Raw genomic sequence first — 17,896 nt, 5'->3', positions numbered from 1 at the left:
TGATTACATCCTTCCATCAATCTGCTTTTTGCAAAGCTTTCACTTATCATATATTTTCGGCAATAAGCTTTATAGGCCACCATTATTTATGACAGTGATTGAGAAAAGCCGGTTGTTCATAGACAATTCAAACTGTGTAGTCTTGTGGGATAACTGTTTCACTGTCATAAAAATTCAATACATTGGATTTATTTATATTGTTGCTATTTTTATTTCCATTTTTGTATAAGCTTCACTGAATTTATCTGCAGTGCTGCCCTTTATAATCTGAAGACACGATAAGGAAGTGTGGCTTAAGGGTCCATGTCTTTCTCATAACCTTTACTGCCTCCTACGTAAGTTAAAAAATAGTCAGATGGTCTGCAGCTGGAAATGGCCTATAAATGGCACTAAGCCAGCCCCATTTCACAGTATCATTTGTTTTAAAAAAGCCCTCTTGATGACTATCAAATGGCCGTTTTTCTCTTGAAAGAATATTTTCTTAGAACCTCTTCATAGATAGTATCTTAATAAGCTGCTTTTGATTCTTTGCTTGAAAATTCCCACAAACTAAAGGATGGTTGCCATACATTCTGGTTTAATTGGTGTTGGATGTATTGCATAATTTTGCCTCATTCAAGATTTCAAACATAAATCCATTGAATTAATTCTTGTCAGGGCAGAATACTGTTACCCCTTCTTTCAAAATACCTCTTCTTTCAAAGGAGGGGAGATATTTTGTATGAATTGTCAGATTATGTTGTCAAATTCAGTCATATTTTTAATAACAAGGCAGTCTTCAATACAGTGAATTTGATTTTCCAAAATATTTATATAGATGTGCTTTTAAATAGAAAAGATTATTCATTTTATATAGCAGTGGACAAAAATTTAGCCATTTGAGAAAGAAGGCGGAGCCTCTCGCCGACGGGCGGTAGATCACAACTCTCTGCGGCTATCGCTTCGTGCTCTTTGTCGGAGAGCCCCAATCATCCTGATTAGGGGCTGAAACTGCCTTGGAGGGGCAGCGGAGTAAGAGGAAGCAACAAGCCTGTTTGTGGGGAGCCGCATCTCCCCCGGCTTGTTTTTTTTTTCCTCCCGAAGACGACTGCAGCGATGGTCTAAAATGGCCATCCCGAAGAGGATGACTCAGCTTGACTAAGATTTGTGCAGGAGGGAAGAAAGAGGTGGATAACATCTGAACCGGGACAATTGGGCAACATAACCAAATAAAAGTACCCGGGATTAAGGTAACATAGAACTTTTAAGAAAAAAACGTGAGCGGCGAAATTACAAAGAGACAGAGAAATAAAGGAAAATATTTTTGTCAGCTGAATGGGGCTTCGAACCGGGAAAGGAAGAAGCTGGAATTAAAGATTTTATGAAATTGGACTAAAATAATTTGGGAATAATCAAGTATAAAATTAAAGCTGGACTTAAGATTGTCAAAGAATAATAATAATAAAGTTTACAAATTGGAGACTGGATTGTGTTGGAATATTGAGGTTCGAAAAACCTTAAATAAAAATACAGGGGGAAAAAGTGAAGACTTCGTATAATGGAGAGTGTCACCTTTTGATAAAAATTTAGTTCAAATAAAAGGAAAACATTTTGTTTTTGAATGAACTGATATGGATATAACATTACAGAAATATTGAAACAAAATAAGAATTTTGGAAAGTGAAAGCAGAACCAGAATAAAGGAAAAAGCAAGGAAGGAAAGATTGTTTGTGGGACTGATTGATGTTTTTGGTTTAGACCCTGGACTGGAATAGCTGAGAACTTTAAAAAATTGAAAGAAGAAAGAAGGAAAGTAAAAGTGGTTTCTTTTTGTGGACTTTAAGGATCATAAAATATAAGAATGATGATATCTCTCTGGGATTTAAAAATGGAACTTAAAAATATGAGAGAATTACTACAGGAAAGAGGCGAATCACTTTGCTCTGTGCTAGAAAAAATGGAAATGGCGATTGAAGAACAAGAAGAAAGATTCTCAGAGGAGCAGGAATTGACTCAAGGAGAAGACATTTTGAATGGACAATTAACACAAAGAACGTTACAAAGAAGTGGGGAAAGAAGGAAGGTTAAAAGTTGAATTTCAGGAAAGCAATTAAAAGGGGGAATAATTGTGAAGTTAGGAGACGCAGGAAGATTCAGCAGAAAAGGGGAAGGGAAGATATTAAGGAGATAAATTGGAATGAGAAAAGTTATGGGGAAAAGAGAGGGAGGAGAAGCAGTAAGAAACACGCATGTGAAGGGGAGAAACACAGAACTGGTAAAATGTTGAAAGGAAATTGTTTCTTTACAATTAAAAGAAGGAATACTTGTGAAGTCAGGAAATGCAGAAAGAATGAGAAAAGACATGGACAAGAGAGGGGAGGAGAAGCAGTGGAAACACGTGGGTGAAAGAGAGAAACACAGAACTAGTAAAATGTTGAAAAGAAATTGCCTTTTCAGAGATAATGGTTGATGAATTAAGGGGGATTCTGCAGGGTGACAAGGGGTAATAAGAATATTTCTGCAATTAAAAATATTTAGAAAATAGGGTATATAGATACTGATAACTCTTATTAAAGGGGGAAATATGCTGTGGAATCCAATTGAGAAGATGTAATGACTAATGGTTTATTGGGAATTAAGATAAGGGAATAAAGGTATATTCTAATCATTAAGGTGGAACACTTAAAATAGTAAAAGGGAAACTTATACTTGTTCTTTTTCTTTTTGTGTGGGTGTGTTAAGATCTGTATTAATTTAGAATTTATAAAAAAAAAGTGTAATGGAAAGGGAATGTGACAGACTAAAGAACCAGCTAAATTAATAAGCTTAATAAGTTTAATATAGATTATTAAAAAGCAAGGAGAGACATTGAACTTCATTATTACCATTATTAGGCAAATATATATTGTTTATTTTTATTTTTAAAATAAATATTAAGGATTATACTTGAAATAATTGAAATGAAATTTAAAAATGTTTAGATTGGGACTAATGAAAGAATTTAGAATTAAACCTTATTATTATTTATTAGGCAAATATATATTGTTTATCTTTACGTTTAAAAATAAATATTAAAGGATTATATTTTAAATAATTGAAATGAAACAAAATTGATTGAAATTAATGAAAGAGGCTAGAATTAATGTGTTTGTTTCTCTCCTTACTGAAAATTTGGAATGGAAAAGGTAATAATAGAATTAAGTATGCATATATCAATGTATAATTTCTGTCATATTTGTATGTAAAGATGATGACCCGGAAATATGTTGTCCACTAAAAAGAGATTTTTGTTTTTAATGTGAAAACTGAATAAAGTCTGTTTAAAAAAAAAAAAAAATTAGCCATTTAGAATCTTTACATTTTCTCCAGAGTATTTTGAAATTACTTGTTCTTACATCAATTCCTGTCTGCCAAATTAGTGATAGACTTGGATTACTGCAGTTCACTTTTCATGGGATTGGCCTTGAAGACAATCTGGAAGCTATCACTGGTACATGCAGTGCCTACTTGCTTGCTAGTAGAAACCAGCGTAACAGAATAACACAGATACTGTGGAAGCTGCTTTCACCCTCACCAGTTAGGTTTGGATGCTGCAGTTAAGATCCTGATCATTACCTCTAAAATCATTTATCCAATTTGTACACAAATTTCACCCACTGGGGGTTAGCAGTAGAATAGTGTCACCATGTTTGAATTGAACTAGTCCTATTTTATCTGGGTTGGTTGCTTGGTTATCCAACCCCTAAATGATTCTGGGTGGCATACAATTAAAAACCAACATATAAAAGTACAGTCAACTAGAAGAGCAAAATACCAAAATTAACAAAATTAAAAGAGGGCTCCTCAATTAGCCTAGCTGCGAGAACAACCAGGTCTTCAACAATTTCCTGAATGACATAAGAGTGGAAACCACAGGAATCTGAAAAGAGATCATTCTAGAGCGTAGGGATTTCAACATAGTAGCCGTGCTTCCTGGATCACATAAGATGATGTTCTTTAATTGATGGGACCTGAAACAAATCCTGTCTGTTGGTCAAAGGCAATTGAAGATAGGCAATCCCTCAGATAGCAAGTCCTATGCCTTGAAAAGTCTTAAAAAGTGATAACCTTGATTTGCACCCAGAAGCCGAAAGACAAACAGTGCAACTCACAAAGCAGCGGGATCCCACAAGTAAAACATGACACCCAATCACTGCGCTTGCTGTACTTAGGATCGGCTATAGCTTCTGGATGACCTTCAATGGCAACCCTAAGTAGACTGCATTACAATCCAATAAGATGACTAGAGCATGGGTGAGTGTCTGAAGGATCTCCTGGTGCAGGAAAAGGTGCAACTATTGGAGCAGATGCACCTATGGAAAGACCCCTTGGTCACAGCTGCCACCAGCTTGTGAGAAGGAGTTGAGTGGTCCTCCAGTTTGTACACAAATCTCACTCACTTAGAGTTAACAGTAGAATAGTGTCACTGTATTTTGAGTTGGGTGGTTGTGCAAACTTAATGAATAAACAATAAATATATTAGAACTGTCAGCTTTGCAAGGTAGTCTATACAGGAAGCACATCCAAATGAACTAGTCCTATTTTATTGTAAGGTTTTATTAACCTGATCTAGGCCTGCACAGCTTCCAGTCATAGTATTAAGACTTTAGCCAAATTGCTTAACTGTCTAAGGGTCAAGATATACAACCGGATATGATCAGCATATTGATGGTGAATGACCAAACCAGTGAATGACCTCACCCAGTGATTTCATGTAGATTTGAAAAAAGATAGAGGTCTGCAAATCCTGTGGCATCCTTCTAATGAGGGTTGTGAGAGCAATCTCCACCAATCAACACTGATTGAAACCAGCCACTGAGAAAGGAGAACCATTCTAAAATAAGATCACCCACTTCCTGAAGCCAGTCCCATAGGATACTATGATTGACAGTATTGAAAGTCACTAGGAGATCAAGGAGCATGAGAATGGATTTAATACCATCATCCTATGATCCGCAATGGCACAGTGGTTAAAATACAGTACTGCAGACTACTTCTGCTGACTGCCTGCAATTTGGTAGTTTGAATCTCACCAAGCTCAAGGTTGACTTAGCTTTTCATCCTTCCAAAGTTGGTAAAATGAAGTCCCAGATTGTTGGGGATAGTATACTGACTCTGTAAACCACTTAGAGAGGGTTGTAAAGCACTTTGAAGCAGTGTATAAGTCTAAGTGCTATTGCTACCTTAGCTCTGCTATAGGTCATCAACAAGCATAACCAATGCTATTGCTACCTTAGCTCTGCTATAGGTCATCAACAAGCATAACCAATGGTGTCTCCAAATTAAATGCTGACCTAAAACCCAACTGTTAAATCTATATGAGCTAAAAGAATTTGATGTGGGTTTCCTACCTTTACCAAAGCGATGCCCCTGTGGGAGGGCAGGTGGTTCTCGTCGGCAGCAGGGTCTGTCCTGCAGCTGCTGCCACTGTTGTTTACCAGCGCCGGTGGGAACCGTGGAAGCTACAGAGGTGGCTCCCCCACCTGAAAAGCGGCTGAAACGCTGCCGATGGGTTAATGTGCAGCACTCCAAACGCAGCAGCGGCACAGGCAGAAGGAAAGCAATGGCGGCAGAGGAAGCAGCAGCGGCGGGCACTAAAGTTCTCACAACATAAAGTGCCCCACCGAGGCCGACATCCACACTGACGCTGCCCACCCGCTGACCCGGCCTGCAGCCAGCACCATACCCAGGTCTGCAGCAAAGGCGCTTGGCAGGGGTAGGGAGCCCTCTGCACTCCACCATGATTGGCCGTTAGGAGCGGCTGGTGGCGAGGTGTGGCTACCCACGGGGCACTCCTAATGGCAAGTTCCCTCCCCGCCCTCCCCCCATTTCACATGTTTTAAAATAGGCCTAAATTTGGGGGGAGGGGCTTAATTTAACCTTATTTCTAGAAAACATGCTGGGACTTCCTACGGGGGGGGGGGGCATATTTTTGGAGAAACACGGTAATGTAAGAGATAAATGTGCTAAGTGAAGTTATTCCCTATTTGGAAACTCTTTTTATTTATAAAATCTGTAAAAATGTGAAGGTCATAAAATGATTTAAAAATGTCATTAATGCTCTTGATTTTGGATCACCAAAGTGCTTGAATATTGCTTTTCTTAATTCTTAATTCTTTTCCATTGTGCATGTATTGATTTGACCCACATGCTTTCTCACATGTTCAAATATAAATGCAATAATGAATTCACTCTACTGAAAATGTTACAGAAAGTTGCCTATCTTTTTCAGTTTTCCCCCTATTCTGAGCTGCAATTATTATTGTAGAAAAGAAGAAACTAAATGAAACTTGGTGATTCTCTCTGAATCCATCCTTTCAAGAACTTCCATAATCTGAAATGTATTGGCCATCAAGCAAAGAGCAAATACAACATAGCAAGATACTTGTAGAGATAGCTGCAAATAATGTAGGTCTAAAACCCAAACACACAGTGCAGAGAAAAGGACCAAATTTCCAAAATTTGTAGTAAATTCAGCTAGGAAGATGAGAAGGATTCCTTTTTGGCCCAAAGTCTATTGATCAATTAGATCCCATCCAAGGATTGTTTCCAAAGAGTACATTTAATTGGGCACCACTTCAAAAATCCGATTGCTAGTTATATCCTAAGAGATGTTCCTTGTTGTTTGAAATGTTCCAAGTCTACAGAAGTGGTGCCACATCTTTTCATATTTCTTCATCCCAGAATTTTGCCTTGTAAGATGCCATGTCAAAGTTTAAAAAGGATCAGTCTTTATTATCTGCCAGAGCAAGGTGTCTCCTGATTTCTGTTAACCCAGTGCCCTCCCTAAAAATACCTATGTTACAGTTTAACCACAATTTCCTTTTTAACTTAAAACATCAATCAGCAGCAACTTCAAAATACTACAGCTTGTTCAAGCAATCTGTATCTTATTGACTAGTTTTAGATTTTTTGCCAAAGTAGAGTTTAGTCATACACTACAAATAAAATCCTCTTAAACAAAACAGTCTGCTGAAAGAAGGAATAATAGTGTGGTCTTAACAATGTTGTACTCCACATAATTCACCCACATATTATACATGGATATGTGAATTTTGCTGCAAACTAACAAAAATTAAATGCTTAAAAATGATGAACATTTTACCTGAATTGTGTTTAGCATTTACAGTATATGTGACTTGTCATGTATTCATACAACTTTGTACTCTTATGTTGTGATTTTTGCCATTAGTTCTGTAAGATTAGGCTCTTAGGATTAATTTAGGATGGTTAAAGGTTATAGTGGATGAGAGAGGAAGCAGCTTACCAAAGATCTGTATTTTGTTTTTATCTTAGAAACCCATTTAGAATCAGGTTTGGCATAGTCGATCAATGGAAATGGCATGTTCATAAGAGTATATGGAAACAGTACACAGGAATCTTTTTCTCCACCCTGAAATATGTTGTCATTAAGATAATTGATTTTTCAGTGTTTTCACATAAAAATCCATACCTGAGACAACATTAATAAAGTCACCCTAGGTGACTACTTGACCATTATACAGCAACACTTTGCAATGAATACCTATTATTGGTTTTAAAAAGACATTTTAACAGTACAGCTCTGTTAAAAAATTGTGGAGAAGCTTTGTTCTACATCATAAATAAGGAAAATATATTTTCGGTTTCTTATTTTTCAAATTCCTCTTTTTTTTAAGTTTTGACTTTTTTTTTGGTAAGTCGGCATACCTTCTGTGTAACCTTCACAGTTTTGTACCCAATTTTGTTTAAGATATCATTTTTTAAAGCCATTTCCTTGACTCTTAACATATTTTGGGAACAATATGCTAATATGAGGAAGATGGCAGAGTTTGGGTGAGAGGGGTTGGTTGCATTTTAATTTTTAGAATTGTGTCATAGAAAGATCAAAGGAGAGTTGAATTTTAATTCGTGTCTTGGTTGAAGAAGTGCAGGCTAAGTCAATTTTAATTAAAAAGGGAGCAATTTTCTCCCTTGCCCTGACCTATGAAGAATCTGTTGCTTGTCAAGAATCATTTGGCTAGAGAACTATTTTATTCCAATCTTCAAGAGTTGCAAGGGGCAAATCTGACGGTGTGGTGATATCACCGTAGAATGGGGCTGAGCTTTTTCTGTTTCTTTTTGCTTGGAAGAATTCTATATAAGAAGTTCAGTAAACTTCATAGAGCCTGTAGATAAACTTATTTTGCACCAGTGGTGGATTTCTACCAGGTCTGTCCACCTCTGTAGAACCGGTAGCTCTGAAGAGCAGCAGACATGGAACCGGTTCTATGTCTGCTGATGTTTTTGCCCACCCACCCACCCACCCACCCGGGCTCTTACCTGATTTTATTTCCTGATTTTTCAACTTCAGCTGCTGAACGAGGCACAGCTGCAGTTAGAAAAGCAAGAAAAGAGGGCTGTTTCAAAGGCTGCCTCTCTGCAGGCAGCTGCTGATGACAATTTACAGGCGCGCAGCTCGCAGCCTGCAGGGAAGCTCATAAATCCCGAACCGGTAGTTAACCCTGTCGTATCCCACCCCTGTTGTGCACCATTGGGAGCAAAAAGGTTTACCAGCTTGTGGCATCTGGAATGGAATGGACTGTATTAAAGAAAAGAAACAAAAGAAGGTACATTCATAGCTACCTGCACTGGAGCATGTGAGATGCATGTCTCACCTAGAATGAAGCCATCCAGGCCTTCAGAGAGACTAAGGAGATGCTTAGTCAAGAGAGAGATACATTAATTGTAGCTTTTTGGTTTTCCTCTGTAGGCTGCTGAAAAATATTTATCAGTCCGGTCGTTAAGTTATTTGAAATGAAAACTTTATCTGTGTCTTCTACTAAATTCAGAATCTGGAGGAGGGAATGTGTTTCATAAATGCAAGAAAAAAAGGTACTCTCCCGCCCCCCTCTCACCTGCTGAAGAAGCTACACATTGGACAAAGCATAACAAATCTTTTATTGGGATTTTTTTTTTTAAGAGCTGATAAGTTTGGAAACCTGCACCGATCAAAGAGGATCTGTCTGAAATTTTGGCTGATTTTAACACAGGTGATTTATAAACAGCTATTTTGACTCCTGCGATACCTTAAAAAAGTGCTTCCAGCAAACTTCATAATTTTGAATTTTTTGCAATAATGCAGTCTATATAGAGAAAGCTTTTAAAGTGTACAGTTAAACCTGAGGCATTTAACTGAAAGATACCTTGCAAAAGGAAATTCAACAATTAAAAGAAAATGACAACCTCATGAAAATGGAATTTAAGTTTTGGAAAAAGCAGGTTAAGTTCACACTAATTATGTGGCAAAATAAACCCACCCAAATTCAAGGCCCTTTATGTTGGAAGAAGCTCAGAGTATTAAACATTTCTCAAGATAAACACTTGTGATGTTATGGCAACTTCAGCCTGGTCGCACATTCTTACATAGCCCTATCTCATCTTTTCACACAATTATGGCTGAGGGAGGATTTTGAACCTTGATCTCCCCAGTGTGAGTCCACCATCTTTTCTACTATACCATTCTGGCCGAGTTCAATCATGGTAGCACTTTTCAACCTTAAAATGCTGGTACAGTTTTATTTTGATCGTTTATGCATTCTGTAGTTGAAGGGTTATCACAAGAATAGGAGACCTGATAAAATTATTTCTCTTCTCCAGAAACCTCTTGCAAATGTTAAGAAAATTGTCTTTCCCATAACCTCTGCACATGCAGATAGCTTTGCAAATTGAGAATGTGGTTGAGAAAGTTGAAAGCTTTTGGGATGGAATGGGAGAATGATTCCTGAGTGGAAAACTTGATCTCTCACTAATTTAGTGAGCATTTGGAAGTAGGCTTTCACAACTTGGCATTTGACGGATGTTTAGAAATTACAACTCACAGAATCCCCTGCCAGCACAGACTTTTTTGTGAGGTTCCTTAATTGTCCTTTTTTTTATGATGGCCACCTATAACCTTCTGTCTTTATTTCCTGACTAGGAAATTCTCTGACACATATTTATGCGGCCATAACAAAAGCTAGGTTGGTGGAACAGAGAGTTCGTTAAACAATGTGAATGGGCTTTTCTTGAAACACAGTAGTGTTATTTTAGAAAAGGGATTAAGTAGATGAACTGTAGTATTATTTGCAGGTTTAATGCTCCAAGAAAAAAATAATTGCCTCATTTTTGTTTCCTTCACAGTAATTAACAAACGTTGGAGACAGCAGCTGGAATCTGTGAGCTATTCCTCTCGCTATGCTCTGGGCCTTTTCTATGAAGCTGGCACCCAGTTTGATGTCCCTTGGGCAGTACAATACATCTCCAATAATCCCTGCATATGCTTCATTTCCATTGATAATAAGAAGCGTGAAATAGGTCAGTGCTTCCATTACTCCTTATAAACAAAGTAAGAATGGAGGGTGTGGATCATAGCCAGAGGGAAGGGGCTCTCTAACGTTAATTTGGTCTGTACCTGCTGTGCCTTCTGAATGCTTTTCAAAAGCAGCCCATGTGGAAATGTTACAGTAATCCAAATGGGAGATGAATTGGACAGGAGTTATTGCAGTTAGGGCTTCCTAACTTCAGTTGGCAGCTGGGGCAGCAGATCACAGCTGGAATATGATCTGCTCCAGGAGATTCCTTAGTAGATCAACCTTGACTGGGGAATATAACCCTGTTAAGAGCTGAACCATACAGATGCATCTCAACAAGTAAGTTCTCCATGCAGTTTCATGTATCTTTTAAATAATGGTGGGAATATGGGGCACCCCACAGATCAGAGGTTTCCAGCCAAATCTCTCCTTCATCCCAACTGCCAAACTAAAGATGACCCTTTAGGAAACAGGAAAGCCACCAAAGAATGGTGTCCCCCTCCTCCATTCCTGTACATCAGAACCAGTACAGAAGAATAGGATATCTGGGTACTATTAAAAGCTACTGAAAAGTCAAGGAGGACTGGGAAGATAGTATTCCCCCAGTGTCAATCTTTCCAAAGCTTATTTACATGTGCAACCAGTGCAGTTTCCATGCAGAGCCCAGCCTGAAACCCAACTGCCACCAGCCGAGATAATTGCTTTTTCTAGGATCTTCTGAAGTTGCAGGGCTACCTCTTTTGCTACTACGTTCTCCAAAACAGGGAGGTTAGAAACTTCTCTGGACTAAATTTGTCCAAAAGAGTTAGATTGAGCAAAACTTGATAAACAGGGTTTATACCATGCTTTCTTTCAGAAATGGATCGGCCTCTTTTCTCCAAATAAGTATTAATTACTCTATTTTTTTTTTTTTTTAAAGGGATGAACAGGTCTGATGCACCAAAAGAATCACAACTCTAACATACAAAGAATTCAGAATTCTTTCAGAATTCAGATTGGAATTCAGAGTGACTGTTCCACATATCTTTAGGGTTTGTTTAGACACAAATCTTAAAGGAATAGCATTTATTTAGCTCTGCATGTCCAGAATTGCACATTTTGCCATGCATACCATGAAAACACCAGCCCAGATATGAATGCCAGTACTTGAACATCCAGATAGATGGAATTGTTAAACTTTAATCAAGCCCTTCCCCTTCTATCTCTATTTAATCTGGAAAAAGGATAGAAAGTGCTTAGACACCTGGCTCTGAAACACTCCAAGAATCTTTAGAGTTGCTAAACAGGTATACTCTGTACAAGCCCACACCACAGAGAATAATAAAGACAGTTGACAAATAAAATAAAAAACGAATAATAAAGGTAGAAAGGGGGCTGGTATTTCTGGTTTTGTAGACAATGGATAAAGATTTCAATAACTAATTATTTAGTCATAATAGCCTTCCTAAGTAGAAAGTAAGGGCAGTTTGTTGGCTATACCAGTGTAATGCCATCATGGAGACGCAGATTTAAATTGATCTCTCCCAACCACAGCAACTCACTGATAATGTAGTCTCCTCTGCCTCACAAAATGATAAAGTAAAGTTGGTGTAGAATACAGTGTTATATGAGCTCCCAAAGCAAAGGCAGGATATATGTCTAACAGACAAGTAAACGTCGATTTTGGTCTCTCTGACTTGCTTCATGTACAACATGAGTATATGATAATTTCATAATGTCAGTTAAAGTGTTTTGTTGATTCTATTAAGGTTTCGAAATCTTCCCTAATAGAAACAGTGACTAGTTTTTTTAGCAGGCAAGCTATGTGAAATTTTCTCCAAGATAATTATATTTTCTCCCTAATTTTTTATTCTAGTTTTAATTCTGCAGCCTATTTAAAGAATGTTTGAAAGAGCAAAGTATTCTCATAATTTTAAATGATTCAAGCTGGGCTGCAAAATTAAATATTTTGTTTATTCATGTACTTATTTGCTACATTTGCCTTTCTTCTAAGAGAATACTCTTTATGTGCATGACTGCATTCCCATTCACGCTAGTAATACTATTGCTAAATTTGTAGATGATACAACAGTGGTGGGACTTATCTCCAGGGGGGATGAGTCTGCCTACCGAGATGAGGTGGACCGGTTACTTTCATGGTGTGGAGACAATAACTTGGTCCTCAACACCAATGAGACCAAGGAGCTTATAGTGGACTATAGAAGGAACAGATCACACATCCAGCCCTTGCTTATCAATGGAGACCGAGTGGAGCAAGGGGCCAGTTTTAAATTTCTGGGTGTTACCCTAAAAGAGGACCTGGGGTGCCCACGTTGCAGCCCTGGTCAAAAGGGCCCAGCAGAGATTATACTACCTGAGACTTCTCAGAAAACAACAACTGAATGAAAAACTGCTGGTGACCTTCTACCGCTGCTCCATAGAGAGTCTCTTAACTTACTGCACCTCTGTATGGTTTGCCAACTGCACAGTGGCAGATAGGAAAGCACTCCAGAGGATTAATGTCATTGCTCAGAAGATCATTGGTTGCCCTCTCCCCTCTTTGGAAGAGCTTTATAGCTCTCGCTGCCTTAAGGAAGTTCAAAACATTCTCAAAGATCCATCTCATCCTGGGAACCCTTTTTTTGAACTATTACCATCTGGCAGACGGTACAGAATAATAAAAACAAGGACAAATAGGCTGAAAAACAGCTTCTATCCCAGGGCAGGAGCTCTTTTGAATTTTGCTGTATAGTGCAGTGTTGGTGTGGTGTCGGGGGTTTCTGGTTCAATGTGTGAAGAGTGAAGGATGTGTGTTTGTGTTTATTTTCATGGTCATGGTCATGATGTGCACTGAAGATGGTGCTTGATTTCGTTGTACGAGGTGCAATGACAAAGTAAATTAAACTAAACTAAATATGCAAGTATAGTTAGCATTCCTCCTCTGTCTGAGGTAGGTTGGCTGAGTGAGTGACTGGCTCCAAATCACCCACTCTTGAGTTTTTGTAGATTAAAGTAGACTCAAAACTTGGGTCTCCTCAGGCCTTGTCCAGCAATTAACCACTATATTACACTTTCTCTTGCCTGAGGCTTTATCCAGAAATATGCTAGCTCAGTTCTGTGGAATTAACAAAGGTAAGAAATGCCCTTGAGTATAAATTGCTGTTGCAGCAGCAATTGGCACAAATAAGGCCAGAATAAGAACCATGTTTGTTTGAAACTCTGCCAATTAAGGGCACATGGGCAGCCATCTGCCAGGAACGGCTGCGCTTCTTCTCCTTCCTGTGTCACCCTGGGCCCTGTAACTGCAACATCTTTTAGTAAATGCAGCTGTTACCTGGGTCCTATTTGAGAATTCATTGGAACTGCTATTATCAGAGTCACAGAAGGTCACAATCTGGATCCTGACCTAAATCCTACATCGAACAAAGGGCAACTAAGCATGAGGAAGATAGGACTGAGAGCCTTTCAATTATTAGTGTTTCAGAGGGGGATACTTTGTGTGGTAGTCCTCTTTTGTAGAAGACTTTTCTGTTTCCTGCCTGCCATTTTCATTCTCAATTAAAAGCTAATTTTCCAAGATTTCCCTTGGAAAAAGCACAAGTTGTTTCATGCTGGTATATTGCTAATGCCGCCATCCTTTTTGGATTTACCTTTAAGAATGAGCCATTGGACTCATTGGGGCTTACTTCTATTAAGCATATGTAATAGGATTGTGTTGTGCAAAAGTTTGCTCTTCTAATCCTGTTTTCAACTCACAGAAGCTAAAAAAATCTCTATTCCCTTTATAGCACAAAGAAATTCTGTGTGCACCTCCATCAAAATCACTTAGTCTTGATTTTGTTTATTTTGAAGATAAAATTTTCTCCCTTTAGTTAAATTCCCAAAGCGTCTTTAGTTTTTATTTCACTGACAATTTTGATTACTTTCAAGTCTTGTCTTGTTCTCTGATGGAATGCAATGCATATTTACACTTTTGAGAAGATACTTTGGCTTCCACATCTATTTTTCTGTCTTTAGCACCAAATCTTACATTCTGGGCTTACTTTCATATTAAATATGCAAAAAACTGTAATATGGTATGTTATGATATTTAATTTTGCTTCCTTTTTTTGGATGGACATATTCAAAAGTGATCCTTTTATTAACAGTAGCTTAATTGAGACAATTTTTATTTACACCTTTCTCCTTCATATAGCTCTCATTTTAACAGTCAGGGTATGTCAGGAATAGCTCCTCTTCTTTATTTATTGATTTATTTAAAACATCTTTATATGGGAATCTTTATAACAACTCTGGGTGGTCTCTTGTTTTTTATGCACTTTTTCTTCCCAATATATAGCATTCTGCTATATTCCTAAAGCTTGTAAAATATTATTGAAAGTGAATTTGAAAGTATTAATGTTAAGAAGTTATTTAAAAGATGCATTAGAATTTATTGCTTTCAGAAATATTTTTAAGGAAAAGTTTAGAATTTTAAAATGGATGTTTAAAAAACCCCAAGCGCCTAGTAATCCTGATAATTGTAGGTTGCATTTTTTTAATCAATATATCAGAGTCCTTCCTAGAACAGTGAAATATCACCATTGTTTCTTTATATATATTCTGGATTTTACCAGCTGCTCCTGATGGATTAAAAGAAAGCTAGGCATACGTGACACAGATTTATAAAATGGGGGTTGGGAGAGAGGATAGAAATATTGGTTGGCAGTCATTTGTCTAAGAAAACCATCTTACTCCAGGGGAGTGAACTATATAGCTGCTATAAGACTTAAAGAACTGAAGACAAGCAAGTGCAGATGAATTACTTCCCACAAGGCCTCATTATGGGAAAGGGCCCCTCCTTCTCTCTCTCTCTCTCTCTCTCTCTGTGTGTGTGTGTGTGTGTGTGTGTTTTATTGTCCCTTGTTAACTTTGTTGGATTTGATAATTCTATTCCAAGGAAAGGAGTGGGACAATAGTGTTTGTTAGTAGCAAAACATAAATAGTTGCAGTGGTGGGTGTTTCTGTTTAATCTGAGGTTTTCTAAGGTGATTTCTTATTCTCTATCCCACCCCGCATCCCGCTCCTGCCCAAGGCTATAAAATAGTTGAATAACAAAAATGGAGAGAATTTTTATGATGATGCCTATACCTAACCCCTTTAGAGTAATGCGTATCTCTGTAAACTAGGACTCTCAAAATGAAGTCTCACTAACCAAAAACACAGTTTGGTGCATAATTCTTATTATGGTCATGTCATGTGTATATTTTAAACATCATTATATTAATAATATTAAATTAGTAGCAATAATTATTTATAAAAGAAATAATTCTTGCTGTGCTCATTATCATTGCATAGCCATTATGATTGAGACATGTATGCAGATATATAGAACAGGTCTCTCTTCTTTTCAAAGAGCGGCATTTGTGCCCAACTCCATTGCATAGAAAAAAAAGAGTGGGATTTGCCAGGAGAAGGATCAAGTTGTAAGATGAAGACAGAAGGCATCATTCTTCTTTGTCTTGTCTGCACGCTATGCATAGACATTCTGACATGATGCCAACTATATCATGCCAACACACAGGAAAGGCAGAAGAAAATAGTGCTTCTTAGCTTGCTGGATTCAGTCTCACCTCAGGGAAGGTTTAAAACTAGAAGCAAATCATAAAACGGAGAATCTGAAGATTACAGATTCCCCTAGCTGGGAATTGTATTTACCAAGACAAGAATATTGAAAGGGGACCTCATAGCACCTCAGTAGAAATAAATGAAAATAGCCAAAGGCATGAGTGATCAAAGGAACTCTAGATCCAAATTTCTCATACGTTAGAGAGCCTCCAGCCCATTTTTTTAGATCTTCCCAAATCATGCAGAAATTTCGAGCAATGCATTTTCTCATAATTTTTTTTAGAAAAATGACCCAGGTGTGTAAAATACTGTAAATTCATAACTAGTATTTACAATAACCTACCAAAGCAGATTCTATTTCAACTTGGGCTGTTGTAGAGAATGACATTTTGCTGTTTTGTCATTCCCAGTTAGGAATATTTAAACAGATTAGCATACATTTGGAAAAGTTGTCTCAAATCAGAACATGTTTTAGAAAATCCTCCTCCTCCCTTTTCCCAACACATACACACACATATATACATTTATATGTTGGAGTATTGTAGAAATTTCACCAGAAAATATATAGATTGGGAGGTAAATGCCAACTAATCCACATGAAAGCTTAATGACTTTTAAAATTATTTGCTCAGAAATGAACACCGAAGCATGGGTATATATGCAACATTAACCCAGACTGGATTTTGTTTCCAGTTCTGAAATTTTCAGTTTCCATTTAATTTTGGTCTCTTCAGTCTTGATTTTTTGACATCTAGTATTTCTGTTATTCTGTTTCACCAAGTATTCAGGTGACATTTTTTTTTACTTCTCGGCTGGCTGTAAAATCTGGTTCCTAGTGTTTTTTCATACTTCGTACTATTTATTGCCTTAATTATGTTAGATTTTTAAATGATGACAAAAATCACTATCTTGGCTTATATTTGGAGTCCTAACGTTAATCTTTTTTTATTGTGCTTCTTGCCTTCCCTTTTGACATATAATAAAAACTATTCATTGAAACGTTTCATGCATACATGAACAATGTGGACCACACAAAAGTAATGAAAAGCACGTGGAGCTAAATATTACCTGCTTATTTTGGTCAAATCCATCTTACTGTTTTAAAAATGGTAAAATCCCAGCCCTTTAGTGAAGATGACCTTGCATATTCCAATTGTTGTTGGAATCTTGCTGTCCAACGCTATTCACTTTTAAAGGTACAGATGCTTATATAAGTCAATACTAAACCTTATTAATTATTGAAAACCTAGTTTTGCCAATGAAAAAATTCCTCCCCCCCACAAGTATAAAGTACTCAAGAATTCATCTCCTGAAAAAGCACTTGTATTTTGGGTACAGTGGTGTCTTTTTTTTCTTTTTGCATGAATGTTAAATAGTTTATATACTTTTAAATAGGTTCTGTGGGATGAAAATAATTTTCCAGCATGAATTCTTAATCCACCCAATACACTGGATACTTCAGAACTGTGTTCCATTTTTCTATTTACGGGCCTACTTATATTTGATATTATTCAAATTCAGCATGTTATTCCTCCTTTTGGGATATGATTTTATTTGGAATCATATGTTTTTGAAGAAATTATAGATAAAGTTTCTCTTGATAGATTATGTCACCTATTCATTCAAGCCCTCATCTCTACTTTATAATTCATTTCCTATTCCTTACAATGTTACAACGAAATGATTTCTAAAGAATTGAAAGACAGAATAAATTACCCCGTTGATCTCTTCAGTGAGTCCCTGTAATAATGTGGTCTGTACATCATAGTAATTCCATGGAGAACAGAAGAGGGTCAGCAAATCTTTTGAATTTTTAATTTTAAAAAAAATAAGAATGGCCTATCCGTTTGGAAAGTAATGCTAGCGTCAGTACTGACATTTCAGAGGAAATTCCAAGTTTATTTTTAGAGTCAAAGGAATTTATTTTTATTCATTGTTATATTGCTAGATACATATTAAATTTAAGACTATTTTTCACTGTG

At 37.2% G+C, this 17,896-nt stretch overlaps 1 protein-coding gene across 7 annotated transcripts in view; it reads left to right on the top strand.

Moving 5' to 3' along the window:
- RNLS (renalase, FAD dependent amine oxidase) overlaps nt 1-17,896 on the top strand; it is a 163,080-nt gene that overhangs the window by 94,823 nt on the left and 50,361 nt on the right. For 5 of the 7 annotated variants that reach the window (XM_087964154.1, XM_087964156.1, XM_087964155.1 and 2 more), the window contains exon 5: nt 10,159-10,332. The exons of the other annotated variants lie outside the window; for them this stretch is intronic. In XM_087964154.1, the coding sequence (XP_087820280.1) occupies nt 10,159-10,332 (174 nt within the window). The remainder of the gene's footprint in view (nt 1-10,158; nt 10,333-17,896) is intronic. 7 annotated transcript variants of the gene reach the window in all.

Source organism: Notechis scutatus, chromosome 4, assembly GCF_049901735.1.
Source record: "Notechis scutatus isolate UNSWTSFEM ecotype Mainland chromosome 4, rNotScu1.2, whole genome shotgun sequence".
Taxonomy (NCBI): domain Eukaryota; kingdom Metazoa; phylum Chordata; class Lepidosauria; order Squamata; family Elapidae; genus Notechis; species Notechis scutatus.
The sequence above is the reverse complement of the archived record's forward strand: the minus strand, read 5'-3'. Positions and strand labels throughout refer to the sequence as shown.